General features: G+C 41.0%; 1 protein-coding gene across 1 annotated transcript; it reads right to left on the minus strand.

The window, feature by feature from the left end:
* Positions 1-493: 493 nt before the first annotated feature.
* LOC124042123 (presenilins-associated rhomboid-like protein, mitochondrial) lies at positions 494-18,238 on the minus strand. The gene is made up of 10 exons (XM_046360478.1): positions 17,923-18,238; positions 13,711-13,936; positions 10,230-10,334; positions 6,932-7,064; positions 6,250-6,345; positions 5,793-5,942; positions 5,489-5,559; positions 5,107-5,208; positions 4,720-4,817; positions 494-3,169 (listed from the first exon to the last, which is right to left on the minus strand). Exons 1-10 carry the CDS (start codon positions 18,000-18,002, stop codon positions 3,019-3,021), a joined length of 1,212 nt encoding a protein of 403 aa, XP_046216434.1. The 5' UTR covers positions 18,003-18,238; the 3' UTR covers positions 494-3,018.
* Between the last annotated feature and the right edge of the window lie 849 nt (positions 18,239-19,087).

Raw genomic sequence — 19,087 nt, forward strand, 5'->3', positions numbered from 1 at the left:
TATTGCTTGATCTATTTTAAAATGTAAGAATATGTTGCAGATCTAAACTTCCATTGTTGACTATGGAAACACAGAAATGTAATGAACACCGTTTTCAATTTCCAACTTTATTCTCTGCAATATTTTTTTTTTACAGTAGGTAATAAACTGTAGTCATGTGGTCATTACCAGGTTATGACGGTATTAACTATGACCAGTAGGCTACATAATATAATGGTCACAATTCTGACCAACTGGTCGTATTGTCGTCAGACAAATACGTAAAAACAACATTCTTTTCCAACCAGAATGAGCAGTCATAAAAATATGTCATACTGACGTCTTTTCAACCAGGTTTTGCCCACTGGGCAGGTGTTCAAAAACGCATATCAGACCGAGACCCTAATGTTTAATTCTTAAGTAGTTCTTTGTGAGTTTTAGTTTTTATAAAACGATCTCCCCGCAAAAGCGACAGTTAAAAACAGTTTGATTGCCATAGCAACAGCAGGGAGTGGTGATTTAAATACAGCAGTTCTGCAACATCTTTAATTGAGCCTCTCGTTCTCCTTAATTACCGGCTTCAAAACGTTCCGGAAAGAGTAACTGTACAGGAAGCTGTGTAGGATACTGGATACTGGTGATCCTGGGTTTGAGTTGTGTGGTAGCAATATCAACAGTCTTATCTCTGGTATATCTTGGCATACATCATTCAAGACGAAGTTTAAATTGTGTACAGGGTAATGGACATATAATGTACAATGTCTCAGAAGCTCGGGGGAGTCTCAAATTGGCCTTAATTTACCTTGATTGCAGCTCATTTCTGATCAGCTGATCAGTCAGACAAAACCTGCTGAGTTCAACACTAAATTGTGGCAAAATGTATCCCAAGCCAAGGATTTGTCCTCATTGTTAGGCTATTTGATGTGTAATTTGTATAAATACTGTATATAGGTATAGATAGTAGGCTACACTGCATAATGAAACAATGTAAGCTAATGTTTTGAAGGTGTGCTGACTATTATTTGTCATTAATAGACTGGTTTTACAAACTTCCTATCCAAGCTGGGAGAGAGCATGAGGACGGCTCCTGTCATGCAGGCTCAGATAGGCCATACAGGACAATTGTATTATTAAAAAAAAAATAAAATTATCAATTGGTTGCCAATTAGGATTCTGTTGTACCGAAAATGTATTTGACCAATCTGCAATGTTTGAAATTCGAACATTAATTACAGAACAAGTCATTACATTATTGCCGCCAGCCAGCAGTCTAAATCATGGCAGCTTTGTAACACCCTGTATAGCTTAGTTGAAATGTTAGGCTTAACATGACAACCAAATAGGCCTAATAAACATATATTAGCTGAAGCAACGCTATAGGCTACATGCTCGGGCACAACAGAAACCCTAGCATCAATTCCATAAGCCTTGTCCCAGAGAATTTCGTATTGTTCTGTACGTAAATCTAAGGACACTCCGTTTCGTATGGTTACTTGGCGTATAACACGAATGTCTACCAACCCAAAGGTTGTGAGCTCAAATCTCAACGAGGAGATCTTTAGCGTTTTAGAAACTTTAACTACTTGCTACTTAGCAACTGCTTAGCAACTGCTTAGCAACTGCTTAGGATGTTAGCTATAACCCTTCTCCCAACCCTTTAAACTAACTCTTAACCCTAGCCCCTAGCCTAGATAATTTTTAGCCACCTAGCTAGACTTCTTAACTCGTTTTGCACATTTTTTTTACATTGTACGTCTGCAAATTCGTAACATATCATACTAAATGGAGTGTCTCGGATTTAAATACAGAACAATACGAAATGCTCCGAGACCAGGTTGATTCGATCGGCCCGCTGCATAGACACGTCGCAATATCAGCACCACGGACAGCAATCTGTAGTCTATACTTTGTGAATGGATTTTTATTTTAGGGAGGAGGGGAACGAACTCCGACCTTACAGGGGTCCAGAGAAACTGCCTTGTGCCAGCGCTGCGTGCAGCAAAACTACCTCTACTGCATGCAGATATAAACATGATGTCCATGAGTTCATCTTGACTCTGGGAAAATCCTGAAGTATCCCTTTAAACCCAAATGTACTACCCCAGTGAAGATGGTGACCTTTTTAATAAAAGAGTACCGCAGTGTTGAGGACATTTTTGGCGTGTTATGTACCTTTTTTGTAAGGCTCAGGATTTACAAAATGTTTTACCAAGATAAGCACCTCAACCTTTCAGAAACCTCTGGCAGCGCCAGCACACCTACAAACTACAAGGAAGTTGAAGTTCTTATGGTCAATGAGGAAGTTTGTTGTTTTAGTCCAGGATGGTCATTCTCCGTTAACCACTTCCTTACAAACAGGAAGTCAGGTTTAGAGAACAGGAAGAAGTCTCTGTATCAACCATAGACATAGAATATGAATACATTATGTAATACAATATCTCTATGGTAACATCTCACATCTTCATAGAAACTACCCCATAATGATAAAGCCAACATCATCTGTACTAGAGTACAGTCACTGTTATCAAACCAAATGAATCATTCATCCATTAGGACTTAGTTACAATAGAGTACTGTCTGAAATCCTCCTAAAACAAGACTGCCATCTTAAGTCACAAATATGTCCACTCTCTCTGATTAGATTGGTTGCGTTCCCCTGCTCAGATGTTGCATGCATCAACCAATGGTTGCGTGCCACGTCATTGACTGTGCCGTGGGGCTCCAGATTGCTATAACATATGATGTGGTTGGCTGATACTTAAAATACCTATCCAGACGTCAGATAAGGCATGAGTCAGCAACGCCTGGGCAGAGGAACGCGCCAATTAGAAGAACAAAGGTTTGGGGTGCTGGGTCCCGCCCTCCACAGCTGTCAGCTGGATATCACCAGGCATAAGTACCAAAAAAAGGCTTCTTGAGGTAGAAGATTGCCCCTAACCACAGATTTAGGTTCAGATACCCCCTACAGCCAATCCTAACCAATTGGGGTGAGGAATATCTGACACCTGATCAGTGGTTATGGGCCAACTTCCCAGAGTGCTATGTTGGGGGTCCAGGTCTGCCCCCGTCGCCGCCCGAACCCCCAGGCCTGCCCCGTCCACCAGGGGCCTGAGATCTCATGCTGTGCCATGCCTTGACCAGTGGCTCCCTCTTCCTCCACATTAGCTTGTGGCCATATGCTACATACCACCTGCAGGAGAGACAGTACGGATTATATTTAATTCATCAATATTATTTAAAATATAATAATAATGGATGCTTTTAGTCAAAGCGACTTACAGTCATGCGTTTTACGTATGGGTGGCCCTGGGAATCGAACCCATAATCTTGACGTTGCAAGTTCCAACTGAGCCATACAGGACATCTATATTACTTACGACTAAACTGAAATACGACCACTATTTTATTTGTATTAATTACTATTAGAAATGTATTATATTCAGTGAAATTCAGTCTAGTTAAGATGGCTTTAAATGAACACAAAACAACTAGTCTAATCAATGAGGATAATATGGAGATATCATGAATGAGGTGGCCAGTGTCATAGGGGATATTATGGTATTATAAGGTGTCTGGTGTCATAGGGGAATTATGGAATTATAAGGTGTCTGGTGTCATAGGGGAATTATAAGGTGTCTGGTGTCATAGGGGAATTATGGTATTATAAGGTGTCTGGTGTCATAGGGGATATTATGGTATTATAAGGTGTCTGGTGTCATAGGGATATTATGGTATTATAAGGTGTCTGGTGTCATAGGGGAATTATAAGGTGTCTGGTGTCATAGGGGATATTATGGTATTATAAGGTGTCTGGTGTCATAGGGGAATTATGGAATTATAAGGTGTCTGGTGTCATAGGGGAATTATGGTATTATAAGGTGTCTGGTGTCATAGGGGTGTCATAGGGGAATTATAAGGTGTCTGGTGTCATAGGGGAATTATAAGGTGTCTGGTGTCATAGGGGATATTATGGTATTATAAGGTGTCTGGTGTCATAGGGGATATTATGGTATTATAAGGTGTCTGGTGTCATAGGGGATATTATGGTATTATAAGGTGTCTGGTGTCATAGGGGAATTATAAGGTGTCTGGTGTCATAGGGGATATTATGGTATTATAAGGTGTCTGGTGTCATAGGGGAATTATGGAATTATAAGGTGTCTGGTGTCATAGGGGAATTATGGTATTATAAGGTGTCTGGTGTCATAGGGGTGTCATAGGGAAATTATAAGGTGTCTGGTGTCATAGGGGAATTATAAGGTGTCTGGTGTCATAGGGGATATTATGGTATTATAAGGTGTCTGGTGTCATAAGGGAATTATAAGGTGTCTGGTGTCATAGGGGATATTATGGTATTATAAGGTGTCTGGTGTCATAGGGGTGTCATAGGGGAATTATAAGGTGTCTGGTGTCATAGGGGAATTATGAGGCTCTATCTAATTTGACCAGATCTACATCCTAAGAGGTCCAGAAATCACTGTCTTAACAGTCTTTGAATGTGCAACTATTTGTGTAAATTGTTGTCGTAATTGAAAAAGGATACAAAACATATCTATTTTCACAGTCAAACATTTTCCCCATCTCTCACTTGTGGATATGAATCATCTCACTAATATTGGCTTGGGGATGCGGCTATGCATGATGAAATCAGTTGCTTAACAGATATTTTACAGATACAGATATGCCATTTGGGCTCTGGTGAGTCCAGTCGCCCATTTCTGCAGTGATCAAATTACTCACACTCCGAAGAGGGCTCCTCCAAGGTGAGCAGCATGATCAAACAGCCTCCATCCCATAATGAGCCCCGCTGCATCCATGGCAACGATCGCTTTCAAGGCCTAAAAAAAAAAGAACAATGCGCGCGGTAAGACTCTGCCTCCCACAACCCTACAGATGACACACCATATATGTTATACACACTTTGAATTACAATGAATAGACGTGTGGAGCGCAGATGAACTATGTTATATACATTGCTTTCACAGACCCCCAGTCTTTCATTCACAGACACTTGTTATTGCTCTCCTGTTTCCCTCAGTGAAGATGAGTGGAATGTCGTTACCACTGCTTCTTGCTTGACGTGTTCATACACAGGCACCCCTGCCACAAACACATGACATCACTCACGTTGCCTGCAGTGAAGCTGACCATGGGCAGGAGGATGATTCCCAGTTTGGCCTCGGGCATCTTGGTGCAGACCGCGGCCAGGACCGTCATGATGGCCCCTGACTGGAAGTAAAATCACAGGAAGTGACGTCAGAGCCAGGATCGGGAAGTGACATCAGAGCCAGGAACGACCGCGGTAATAAACAGAGGAGACGTGAGTAATGTTGATTATCACTAAACCACCAAGTCCCATTTTAATCATAACAGCAATGTAATAATGTGTGTATGTTTCCTGGTTTAAAGAAATCACAGTACAATATTCTTTGGTCCTACAGTAATGAACAAGTGGACAGTATTGTATAGTAAAGTGTACCACAAATGGGGGACATGTGAGGACTCTTACCGCCCCAAGAGAGGGATGCAGGCGTCCCGTGCTGGTCTTACACAAGTAGCTCACCATAGTGGAGATCACGCCTGACAATGTAGAGAGACGAGAGTCAACAGCAGTCTCTGAAAATAACATATACACTCAAACAAACGCAAATGAACAGACATATCACGCACACACACACACACACACACACACACACACACACACACACACACACACACACACACACACACACACACACACACACACACACACACACACACACACACACACACACACACACACACACACACACACACACTATGTAGGCTGGTACCAGCAGAGAGATACACAGCGAGGAACTGCTCCTTCCCCAGGAGAGAGACGATGCTGGAGGAGAAGGTCCACAGGACGTACATGTTGGCCGCCATGTGGATTATAGAGTAATGGCTGAAGGTGGAGAGGAGCATGGGAAGGCACCGCGTCTCTGGGAGGAAGAGGAAGGGAGAAGCGAGTCAGTCTTATCATTGTGCAAAATTAAAATGGAGGCTAACAGTATTTTTTTACACAGTTCTGCTCTTTCTCTCCAGGATAATGTATCGCCTGATGTGTGTTGATAATGCAGGCTTTCAGACTGAAGTCCAGGAGAACTATAGGGAGGAGAGAGTGTGACTACAAATCACTGTAGAGTTGGGAGGGATTTCTAAAATCCACCAAAAATAACAACATTATTTAGCTGCATTGAAATGACTCAACCCCAACGGGCCACCACCACACACAGAAACAGTACTTACTGGAGGCTGGGTTGGCAGTAAAGTACTTGACCATGAATCGTTGCATGGAGGGTATTCGCCAACAGCAGAGCACCACAGCATTGACAGCTATGATCCCTATCACAGAGAGATGATGGGAACAAAGGGTTAGAGGGTATTAAAAAAGGTAGCTAACAGAGAACGGGTCACATCTGGACAGAGAGAACACTTATGGATATAGGCACCGACTGTATAATGCACAGGGTCATGTTTTGGTAGGCAACGAAATGTAAGAAAACGATGTCAAACGTTTACTATCTGAACATGTCCAATAAGAAACGCTCAGTATCATTTTTCGTTCTACGCTGTGTCCTAATGAACACTACCTTGATTCCATGTCATGATGCAACTAAATTTCAACTCTTGCTTTGAACATTTATGTCTTTGCTGGTCCTAAGGCAGCCTCTCTATCTTGTTGACCGTAATACCCTCAATTCAGGGGTAAGCACCAGCCGCCACAGTGTGTGCAAGCTTTTGCTCCATCCCTGCTCTAACACACTACAAATCAATTAATCATGGCCTTTAAAATTTAAACCATAAGTCCACTTTAAATTAGGAGTGTTAGAGCTGGGCTGGAACGACATCTGAAGCACACACTGTGGTCCTCCTGGGCCGTAGTCGCCCATTCCTCCCCGTTATCCATCACCCTTTCAGGGATCCTTACCAGTGGCCATCTGCTGACCCTCAGTCAGGCTGCTCCAGAAATCGTCTACAAAGGACATGAGCAGGATGACCTGTTTCTGGAAGTATGTTAGCTGGTTCCACCAGTTGTGCCAGTATGTCATGTCTTGTGATGCCTTAGGATCCAAATACAAGAGGAGACACACATTTGTCATTTTCATGGTTCGTACAGACAGTGGCAAGTCAAATTCAAGGACTTTGAAATACATTTTCAAGGACCATCAATTTATTAAATGTTCCCATTATGCAATTGTTTCTAGTCGGCCACAGATGGCAGTATATCACCACAAAAAAAAAGAAGTTTACTATTCATCACTACCTAACAAGTTCTACTCAATAACAGTGGTGGAAAAAGTCCCCAAGCCTCATACCTGAGTAAAAGTAAAGATAACATAAAATGACTCAAGTAAAAGTGAGTCACCCAGTAAAAAAAGTCCCCAAGCCTCATACCTGAGTAAAAGTAAAGATAACATAAAATGACTCAAGTAAAAGTGAGTCACCCAGTAAAAAAAGTCAGCAAGCGCAGGAAAAAGCCAGCAGGAAAAGGTCCCCAAGCGTCATACTTGTGAAAGTGAGAGTCACCCAGTAAAATACTACTTGAGTAAAAGTCTACAAGTATTTGGTTTTAGATATACTTATGTATCAAAAATGTATTTGCTAAAATATACTTAAGTATGAAAAATAAAAGTATAAATCATTTCAAATTCTTTATTATGAAAATCAGACTGCACACTTATTTTTCTTTATATAATTACGGATAGCCAGAGGCACACTCCAATACTCCGACATAATTTACAAATGAAGCGTGTGTTTAGTGAGTCAACCAGATCAGAGGCAGCAGGGAAGTTCTCTTGATAAGTGCGTGAATTGGACCATTTTCCTGTCCTGCTAAGCATTCAAAATGTAGCTAGTACTTCTGGGTGTCAGAGAAAATGTATCGAGTAAAAAGTACATTATTCTCTTAAGGAATATAGTGAAGTAAAAGTTGTCCAAAATATAAATAGTAAAGTACAGATAGTCTGAAAAAATGATTTATGTAGTACTTTAAAGTATTTGTACTTTACACCACTGCTCAATAATACATGTTTCACTTCATTCTTTTTATTTATTTTACCTTTATTTTACTAGGCAAGTCAGTTAAGAACAAATTATTATTTTCAATGACGGCCTAGGAACAGTGGGTTAACTGCCTGTTCAGGGGCAGAACGACAGATTTGTACCTTGTCAGCTCAAGGATTCGAACTTGGAACCTCCAACGCTCTAACCACTAGGCTACCCTGCCGCCCCAGCATATGAGTGGTAAGTCAGGACTGATGATGTTGACTGATTTTCTCATATGAACTGTAACTCAGTAAAATCTTTTAAATTGTTGCATGTTGCATTTATATTTTTGTTCAGTGTACATATTAAATTGTCTTAAAATGTCACTACATTTTAGGTCCCACAGGCTGTCCCAACACATAATGACATGAAAGTGAATTCTGACAGTATAAAATGTATCTTAGTTGACTCTGAAATGTTGTTTTCTATACCCATTTGAAGAGAAACAAGTGAATGTGTTTGATAAGATTAAAGATTCTCTCAGGGGACCCCATTTAAATTTTAGGGGACCCCACATGGGTCCCGGCCCCCTAGTTTGGGAACCACTGTCCTACTAACCTGTCTCCCTGCTGGCTTCAATGCTTCCTCTCTGTGTATCTCCTTTGCCTCCTTCATTGCAGCCTGACTCACCACTGTCTTGTCTCACTACTCTCTATTTTGTTATGAGAACCTCTAGCAGCCCATCTTTCGATTATAGCTATCTTAATTTCAGTCAACTGCTCCTGCTGAGGTCAGGCTCCGTTCACCGTTAGCTTCCAACTTCATCCTTCTAGCCAGCTAGTTATAGCTAGTTAGCTGGCTAAAAGACAGAGCCCTTGAGCAAGCTAGAAGTCTGACTGAAATATCAGCAACTATTTACCAGTTGTAGGGGGAGGGGTTGTTTGAAGGATGTCTGTTGAGACGGCAGGAGTCGAGGGATGTTAAAATAATTCCCATTGTCAGCGGTGTCTCTCTGCTACTTGCCCACTGTAGGTCTGGGCTGAGGTAGTTCATTTCACCTCTTGACCTATGTCGTGGGCTTAGTTTCCCTTTGGACAGAGTGGAGAATGAAGGTGCTGCTCAAAATAAAGAAAATCCGGAGGGAGCAGGCGAACATAGCGAGAATACATGAATCATTCGTAGAGGTAGGGGATGCAACTAGAAACTCAGCTCCAGAATCCTTCTGAGCGATGATCAACACTGGAAAAGCAATAATAATAAGTGGATAAACGATAATGAACAAAAGAGCGTCTGCTAAATGACTTAAATGTAAATGTAAAAAGAAAAGAAAAAGGTGATTAAATGCTATTTCACAAACAAAAAGGTGTGTAAATGACGTTCACCCTCCAACTACATCCCTGGTTGGTTCTGGCAAAACCCATTCATAAACATCAATATCCTGCCAGGCAGGTTTGAATCTATGGGGCCTGGCGAGTGGCACAGTGGTCTAAGGCACTGCATTGCAGTGCTAGTTGTGCCACTAGAGGTCCAGGCTCTGCCGTGACCAGAAGACTCATGGGGCAGTGCACAATTGGCCCAGCATCGTCCAGGTTCGGGGAGGGTTTGGCCGGGATGTTCTTGTCCCATCGCACACTAGCGACTCCTGTGGCGGGCTGGGCGCAATGCACACTGACACGGTCACCAGGTGTATGGTGTTTCCTCCATTGGTGCGGCTGGCTTCTGGGTTAAATGAACAGTGTGTCAAGAAGCAGTTCGGCCTGGCTGGATCGTGTTTCGGAGGACGCATAGCTCTCGACCTTCGCCTCTCCCGAGTCTCACCGCTTTCCTTTTTTTAAAGACGAGAAAAAAATATTGGAATCTACATTTGCCCAACATTCTAGCTATCGATGTGACGTTTTGGGGGCACCTAATCAGTCAGTTCTGTACCTGCCTGGTTGAGTGGAAGTGTGGGGGGAATGAGCACACCTGGCAACCCAACCAGAGTGCGAAACACATGAGGAAATAAAACTCAGTAGTCTGCCTGGAAATTAATTAGCAAAACCACTAAATTGTTCTAATATTTTCCAAATTAACATTTGACCATTTTCTGTTCTCCTCTTTTAATTCAAGTACTTTTCAAGTACAAACTTGAGAAAATGTCAAATTTGAGGTATTTAAGTTCCAAATTCAAGCACCTCAAGCATCCTGTACAAAACCCTGCATTTTGTCACACAAATAATACATCTCCATCACACCCTTACCTTTCCGTTTTTCTCCTGCTCAGCCTCGTCCTTGGCCGTCTTCACTCGTGACTTCAAGGACTCGTATTGCAAGATGGCGGCCGCACCAAAGGAGCACCCTGTAAACTAACATGGAGTCAGACAAGCTTACCTTCCTTTTTCTTGGACTGCCCACCGTGCAGCTTTGTTCACTGGATGAACATTTACTTGTAAGTTACTTCTTATGGCTGGGGGCAGTATTGAGTAGCTTGGATGAATAAAGTGCCCAGAGTAAACTGCCTGCTATTCAGGCCCAGAAGCTACGATATGCATGTTATTAGTAGATTTGGATAGAAAATACTCTGAAGTTTCTAAAACTGTTTGAATGATGTCTGTGAGTATAACTGAACTCACATGGCAGGCAAAAACCTGAGAATAAAAATCAACCAGGAAGTGGGAAATCTGACGTTTGTAGGTTTTCAAGTCTTTGCCTATCCAATATACAGTGTAACATTTCGTTCGATTGCACTTCCTAAGGCTTCCACTCGATGTCAACAGTCTTTAGAACCTTGTTTCAGGCTTCTACTGTGAAGGGGGAGAGAATAAGAGCTGTTTGAGTCAGTTGTCTGGCAGAATGCCATGAGCTCAGTCTCGCCCATGAGAGTTAGCTGCGTTCCTTTCTCAAGACAAAGGAAGTGTCCGGTTGGAATATTATTGAAGATTTATGATAAAAACATCCTAACGATGGATTCTATACATTGTTTGACATGTTTCTACGAACTGTAATGGAACTGTCGACTGAACTATGTGCCTGCGCCGTGTGAATTTGGATTTGTGAACTAAACGCGCAAACAAAAAGGAGGTATTTGGACATCAATTATGGAACAAAACAAACATTTATCGTGGAACTGGGATTCCTGGGTGTGCATTCCGATGATGATCATCAAATGTAAGTGAATAGTTTTAATGCTATTTCTGACTTCTTTTGACTCCACAACATGGTGGGTATCTGTATGGCTTGTTTTGGTGCCTGAGCGCTGTACTCAGATTATTGCATGGAGTGCTTTAAAAAAAAAAGAAATCTGACAAAGCGGTTGCATTAAGGAGAAGTTTATCTATAATTCTATGCATAACACGTATCTTTTATCAATGTTTATTATGACTATTTCTGTAAATTGATGTGGCTCTCTGAAAAATCACCGGATGTTTTGGAAGCAAAACATTACTGAGCATAACGCGCCAATGTAAACTCAGATTTTTGGATATAAATATGAACTTTATCGAACAAAACATACATGTATTGTGTAGTCCTATGAGTGTCATCTGATGAAGATCATCAAAGGTTAGTGATTAATTTTCTCTATTTCTGCTTTTTGTGACTCCTCTCTTTGGCTGGAAAAATGGCTGTGTTTTTCTGTGACTAGGTGCTGACCTAACATAATCACATGGTAAACTTTCGTCGTGAAGCCTTTTTGAAATCAGACACTGTGGTGGGATTAAGAACAATCTTTAAAATGGTGTATAATACCTGTATGTTTGAGGAATTTTAATTACAACTGGCTGTTGTCATATCGATCCCGTGAACGGGATTTCAGCCGTAAGAGTGTTTTAAAGACATTTAAAACATGTTATACAGTTGAAGTCGGAAATTTACCTACACTGTAGCCAAATACATTTTTCACAATTCCTGACATTTAATCCTAGTTTTAGGTCTGTTTTAGGATCACCACTTTATTTTAAGAATGTGAAATGTCAGAATAACAGTAGAGATGATGATTTATTTCAGCTTTTATTTCTTTCATCACATTCCCAGTGGGTCAGAAGTTTACATACACTCAATTAGTATTTGGTAGCAATGCCTTTAAATTGTTTAACTTGGGTCAAACGTTTTGGCTAGCCTTCCACAATCTTTCCACAATAAGTTGGGTGAATTTTGGCCCATTCCTCCAGACAGAGCTGGTGTAACTGAGTCAGGTTTGTAGGCCTCCTTGCTCACACACACTTCTTCAGTTCTGACCACATATTTTCTATAGGCTTGAGGTCAGGGCTTTGTGATGGCCACTCCAATACCTTGACTTTGTTGTCCTTAAGCCATTTTGCCATAACTTTGGAAGTATGCTTGGGGTCATTGTCCATTTGCGACCAAGCTTTAACCTCCTGACTGATGTCTTGAGATGTTTCTTCAATATAACCACATCATTTTTCCTCCTCATGATGCCATCTATTTTGTGAAGTGCACCAGTCCCCCCTGCAGCAAAGCACCCCCACAACATGATGCTACCACCCCATGCTTCACGAATGGGATGGTGTTCTTCGGCTTGCAAGCCTCCCCCTTTTTCCTCCAAAGATAACGGTGGTCATTATGGCCAAACAGTTCTATTTTTGTTTCATCAGACCAGAGGACATTTCTCCAAAAAGTATGATCTTTGTCCTCATGTGCAGTTGCAAATCGTAGTCTGGCTTTTCAATGGTGATTTTGGAGCAGCGGCTTCTTCCTTGCTGAGCGGCCTTTCAGGTTATGTTGATATAGGACTTGTTTTACTGTGGATATAGATACTTTTGTACCTGTTTCCTCCAGCATCATCACAAGGTCCTTTGCTGTTGTTCTGGGATTGATTTGCACTTTTCACACCAAAGTACGTTCATCTCTAGGAGACAGAAGGAGTCTCCTTCCTGAGCAGTATGGCAGCTGCGTGGTCCCATGGTGTTTATACTTGCATACTATTGTTTGTACAGATGAATGTGGTACCTTCAGGCATTTGGAAATTGCTCCCAAGGACGAACCAGACTTTTGGAGGTCTACAATTTTTTGGGATTTTCCCATGATGTCAATCAAAATACATCTACAGGTATACCTCCAATTGACTCAAATTATGTAAATTAGCCTATCAGAAGCTTTAAAGCCATGACATAATTTTTGGGAATTTTCCAAGCTGTTTAAAGGCACAGTCAACTTAGTTATTGTAAACTTTTGACCCACTGGATTTGTGATACAGTGAATTATAAGTGAAATAATTTGTCTGTAAACAATTATTGGAAAAGTTACTTGTGTCATGCACAAAGTAGATGTCCTAACCGACTTGCCAAAACTATAGTCTGTTAACAAGAAATTTGTGGAGTGGTTTAAAAAACTAGTTTTAATGACCCCAACCTAAGTGAAATGTAAACTTCCCGACTTCAACTGTATATGATTCGGTATTTTAAATATGAATACTCAATGAATACATATGTGGTCCTTCTGTAGCTCAGTTGGTAGAGCATGGTGCTTGTAACGCCAGGGTAGTGGGTTCGATCCCCGGGACCACCCATACGTAGTATGTATGCACACATGACTGTAAGTCGCTTTGGATAAAAGCGTCTGCTAAATGGCATATATTATTATTATTATTATTATTATTATTATTATTATTATTATTATTATTATTATTATTATTATTATTATTATGAATCAAATGCATGAAAACTATAGAACGATGACTTCCCATATGACCATTTTTGGGGAATAAAAAAGGCTAGAACCTACCCCTATTGTGAACATAAAGGGCTTGAACAGCTTCCCAGTACGCCTGGGGGCTGCGCCAGGGGGTGGGGGTCCTGATTTAGGGGGCACCACTTTCCGAGACACCACCGCATCGGCAGCCTCAGAGGGGGGGCCTGTTTCTTCTGGGATGACCCGGTCCCTCTTCCATGTCTCTGGTTTCCTTGCTTCTTTCCGGAAACCACACCTCTGCTGGGGGTGGAGGGTGAACCTTTAGAAGGGTACACAGGAAGACAACTTGTTAACACACATTGGTTGGGAACAGATGATCCATAGATCTACAGATTATGCGGATGTGTGGATGTTTTCATTCATCTTTTCCTTAGTTTCATCCAGATGAGGAGGTCATAGGTCACAGCTCATCGAACGCTGACGAAATGCGTTTTGCAAGAATACTATATCTCATTGTACCTCAGGTCTCTACTGCTAATGCCCCCGTTTGGTAAGTTCCTGGCAGCCACAATGCGGATGAACGTTAAGACCTAGGGAAATAGTAATGGCGTCTTTTTGTAGGCACTAACTCTGCCATGGTTTGTTGGACAAAGCCTATGGGGAAATGAATGCAGTTTTTGGAGGGTTTTTGGATAAACACTGAGAATAATGTCTATGGTAAAACGAGTAAAGTCTGTGGTACACACAGGCTTAGGAGATCTTATACATGTTGTTCTATGACATCAGCTAATATTACTTTTTGTGAATTTTGAAGCATTTATGTAATCGAAACAAGCACAAAGCACAAATTCCTCATAATTCATAAAAGGTTAACTGACTTGGCTGAACGAACCAGAGGTAACACATTTCCGGGTTTTGGAACTACCAGCTGTGAGCTCTATAGCTGAGGTGCAAAAAGATGGCGGCCTCCATACACTTACCACAAATTCCTAGTTTTGCCAAGTTTGCCGTATTGTGCATTTCTCTCCGTTAGGGTAGCCTAGTGGTTAGAGTGTTGGACTAGTAACCGAAAGGTTGCAAGTTCAAATCTCCGAGCTGACAAGGTAAAAATCTGTCGTTCTGTCCCTGAACTGGCAGTTAACCCACTGTTCCTAGGCCGTCATTGAAAATAAAAATGTGTTCTTAACTGACTTGCCTAGTTAAATAAAGGTTAAAAAAAATGTTTAAAAAGGTGTATGTTAATTAGTAGAGTATACATGATGCCAATTTTATCTTCAAGGCGCCAATAATTTCATCTATAAGTCTTTGATAGGTAAAGCCCCACCTTATCTCAGCTCACTGGTCATCATAGCAACACCCACCCGTAGCACATTGCACTGGTCATCCCCAAAGCCAAAAGTTACATTGGCCGCCTTTCCTTCCAGTTCTCTGCTGCCAATGACTGGAACGAATTGCAAAAATCTCTGAAGCTTGAGTCTTATATCGCCCTCTAACTTTAAGCATCAGCTGTCTGAGCAGCTTACTGATCACTGTACCTGTACAGAGCCAATCTGTAAATAGCACACCCGACTACCGCATCCCCATATTATTACTTACACTCTTGCTCTTTTGCACCCCAGTATCTCTACTTGCACATTATCTTCTGCACATCTATCACTCCAGTATTAATGCTAAATTGTAAATATTTTCGCCTCCAGGGCCTATTTATTGCCTACCTCCCTACTCTTCTACATTTGCACACACTGTACATAAATAAAAAAATCTTTATTTTGTGTTATTGACTGTACGTTTGTTTATGTGTAACTCTGTGTTGTTTGTGTTGCACTGCTTTGCTTTATCTTGGCCAGGTCGCAGTTGTAAATGACAACTTGTTCTCAACTGGCCTACCTGCTGAAATAAACTGAAAGAATTTGAAAAAAAATTAAAAACCAATGTTCTTAAGTTTAAAAACTGGGTGGATAGTGCTAAAACAAGGACATCATTTCTGAATTCTGTCATTTTTTTGCACGTACACCATGGAGTGGTGAGGAGGATTGTATAACTAACAAAATAGTTTTGAAGTTGAGGGTGCAGTATTTCTGAAGTTTGGCAATGAGGACAAAAACTAGCATAGTTTAGCCAGGGAAAACAAGCTAAGGCCTACTGCGCATGTGCACCAGCTGGGCTAATTCAGGAGATAGATAGTCTTCTTTGGTATAACGGTGTTCCCAACAACTATGTTATGCTAACTAGCTAGCCAGAGGTTGCATAGCAACAGCATCAACTTCCGGTAGACAGGCAAAGAGCTAGTACGCTCAACTGAAGGCATACTGTTTGTTTACGGTATACTAAAATCAACTAATAGTATGTAGTATATACTTATTAAGTATGTAGAATACAGTATGTTAGTATTCGAACACAGCTTCCGTGTCTGGAAGCGAATTCACCATTCATATTCTGGTTTCAGATTAATTGAAGCATCGTTTTAAGCTTTGTTTTTTTACAATTGACAGTTACAGCTGATTTTGGGATTGTATATCGATTTGCTCACCTTAAATAATTATTCTGAGTTATTTGTTTCAGTCTCTGAATTGTTTAATCAAACTTTTCGTCGCCATCTCCGTCCGAGTGTGAGGTAAGGGAAAAGTGGAAATGGTGGAAGCAGAAGTATCGTTTGAAGCTGAAAGCATGTCGAGTACAGTTGTCGAGAAAGATGAGTGGACAACAGTCCAAGAATGGAACAAAAATCAAGTGATCTGGAGACACTTATTGTGAAGAAGATATATTTTGTAGCATTTATAGCCACAGTTATTAATTGTACTGCACTAGAGTCTAATAAACAACTTATCTGCAGCCAATCAGCTTTTGGGCCTCCAAGACTTAACAGGCAGAAGCACTGCAAGGACTTATTTTATTACATTTTTTCACTTTTTTCACAATTACTACTGTCGCCAGGAAATGTCCCGCCATCACAAAATCCTTCTGAGCCTGTGTAGGCACCGGACTTGAATTTTGTAATTGATAGTTTGAATTGATTTAAAAAAAAATCTACTATTATTATAATTATATTTTGTATTTTTTTACCCTGCATTTTTTCCTTTTGGGATCTTTATTACCCACCTGTACAGTAGGTGGCGGACAAACTGTATGATATATATAATTTATCAATTCAAACTATCAATAACAAAATTCAAATCAGCCTACTTTTCTGTCTTAATCAGGTCCCCAGGTCACACAAACTCAGAAGGATTTTGTGATGGCGGGAGTCATTACTTTATTACATTGCTCAATATTTTCTCAACATTTGTCCTAATTAGTTAAAGGAATGATTTTGTATCGCTCTCATTGTGGTTCGGCAGAAAATATTTTCCGCCAATTTTTTCGAATCTGAAAAGGATGTGAAGCCACGCCCATAATGCTAAAGAATTGCATTATGGGCCTTTTAAAGTATGGAAATAGTGTCCTCTGATTGTATACTTCATATTTTGGCAAACTTAGTACGACATCTGGGAACTTCTGGCATACTAACTATATCCATACTATGATAAATAAGCATACTATATACACAATTCACGTCACAAATAGTATGGTTAGTATAAGCATTCAACACAGCTAGAGACTCCTCCTCACCACTACTGCAAACCCCTTGTTTCTCTCTCCTTCTCAAAACCCATTGGAGGAGAAAGTCGGAGGGGCGGGATCTCTGGCTTTCTCATCCAATGGGTTTTGAGAAGGAGAGAGGAAGGGAGGTGTATGCAATTGAGATCTTTCCCTAGCCTATGTTGCAGATATTTCTTTGCGGTTTACCATTCATTCATTTATTCCTCAAAAAGCGTGGATACATAATAATAGCGTTGTGACGGACTAGGCCTATTTTGCAAAGCAATAGCCAAACCTTCCATGCCAAATACAGTGAAGTGTCGTTATACTGAATAGATTTGAATGCGACTGTCATTGGGCTTGTTCGACATCACAGCCGACAGTGTAGTGTCTACAAATCACCATGCATTATAAATAACTACTATGTAGGTCAGTCAGTGACCATTTACCCATTATTCATCATGGATTTCATGCTCTCGAACACGGCCAGTGTCATTTAAATAAATGACGAGACAACCATACAGCTTTGATATTGAACAAAGCTAAAATTGTAGCAATAGTATTTACACACTTAACTACCGCAATTAATGCAGTAAAGTTATATAAACATTACAGGCAGAAGATGGTTAGGTAACCAGTGCAACAACCAATGTCGTAACTTCGTTGTTGTTCGCAACAATGTTCCAACGTGAATATATCGCGCAACCGGCTCTCTCCATTGCTCACCTGCTACCTCTCGAAACTGTGGAGACAGAATTTATACATTCTGTTTTGGTCCATTTGACAAAATATCCTCTCCACGCCATGTTTATGACCCCAACCGAACGTCGCACAACCGTCACTGCCGGGTTGGGATAAAGATTATATGCTTACCGAGATTACAGACACAGTTTAGCGTACGTTCGACCGTAGCGGAGAAGGGTAGGTTATCTTAGAATTCTAGAATATCTTCGTTCGGATTCAGTGCTGAGTAAGTTGGTCTGTCTTGAACAGAGAGCAACACTTTACGGTATAATTCATTTCCTGCGTGTAGAAATCAGATATGTGCAAATGTGAAATCTTTGTGCATTTCCCCCAAAACATAGGAAAACAGAACTGAGAGTAGTAGACTGTCTTACCACCTCATGTTAGTAATATTTATAATATTTTACTGCCCCCTAGTGGGAAATGTTCGAACGACTGTGCAACATCTGGCTGAGGACCAAAGATATGTGAGAAAGAGAGGGGAGAGGAAGAGAAAATGTATAGGCTTTATTCATAGGATCACCAGGAGAGGAGTGTTGTCTCGACTGAGACGAGGTTAAGAGTATCGACCGCCCTGGGCTTGATTATTGCCACCTGGACAGACTCCACAAAGTTTTCACAAAGCTTGCCAAAGATCCCAGAAATAGGTAGGCGAAAGAAGGTGGAATTTACCTCTAGAATAGCTGCACTGCAGTCTTTGAAAAAAGGAACTGCCCCACACCATTGTGCCGCCCCACAACTTGCACATCACATGCTTGACTTGCTCAGAGCTTGCTACTGTAACTAACTGTACATTGCATCCTTTCACTCTGCTAACCTTTAATGTACCCCATTTAGTATTAGTTTGCTGTGGACAGGAAAGAGAATAGGGAGAGAACAAGAACATAAGAGGCAATTGAGAGGGGGAGAGACACAGGAAAGAAAGACGAGAGGAGTAGATGTTGGAACATTGTTTGTGTTTGGAAACTAATCGGACAGATACAAAAGAGAAAGGGAGATAGTTTAGGACAGAGACAATGAGAGAGGAAAATGAAAAACAGAAAGCGAGGGGTAGAGAGAGATAAGAGTCTAACTTTGCCAGAGAGTGTAAACCCCAAGGACACGCTGCCAAGTTAGATGATATTCTGCAGGTCTAGGTCTGAAGAGA

This window comes from Oncorhynchus gorbuscha, linkage group LG08, assembly GCF_021184085.1.
Source record: "Oncorhynchus gorbuscha isolate QuinsamMale2020 ecotype Even-year linkage group LG08, OgorEven_v1.0, whole genome shotgun sequence".
Lineage (NCBI taxonomy): Eukaryota > Metazoa > Chordata > Actinopteri > Salmoniformes > Salmonidae > Oncorhynchus > Oncorhynchus gorbuscha.

What these genes read in the sequence shown, in the direction of transcription:
- LOC124042123 (XM_046360478.1), bottom strand. Translation starts at nt 18,002, where the DNA reads ATGGCGTGGAGAGGATATTTTGTCAAATGGACCAAAACAGAATGTATA. An exon ending in AGCAGGAGAAAAACGGAAAG is followed by an intron (nt 7,065 to 10,229) that starts GTAAGGGTGTGA and finishes TTGGATCCTAAG; the next exon opens with GCATCACAAGACATGACATA. An exon ending in TACTGCCAACCCAGCCTCCA is followed by an intron (nt 5,943 to 6,249) that starts GTAAGTACTGTT and finishes TCTTCCTCCCAG; the next exon opens with AGACGCGGTGCCTTCCCATG.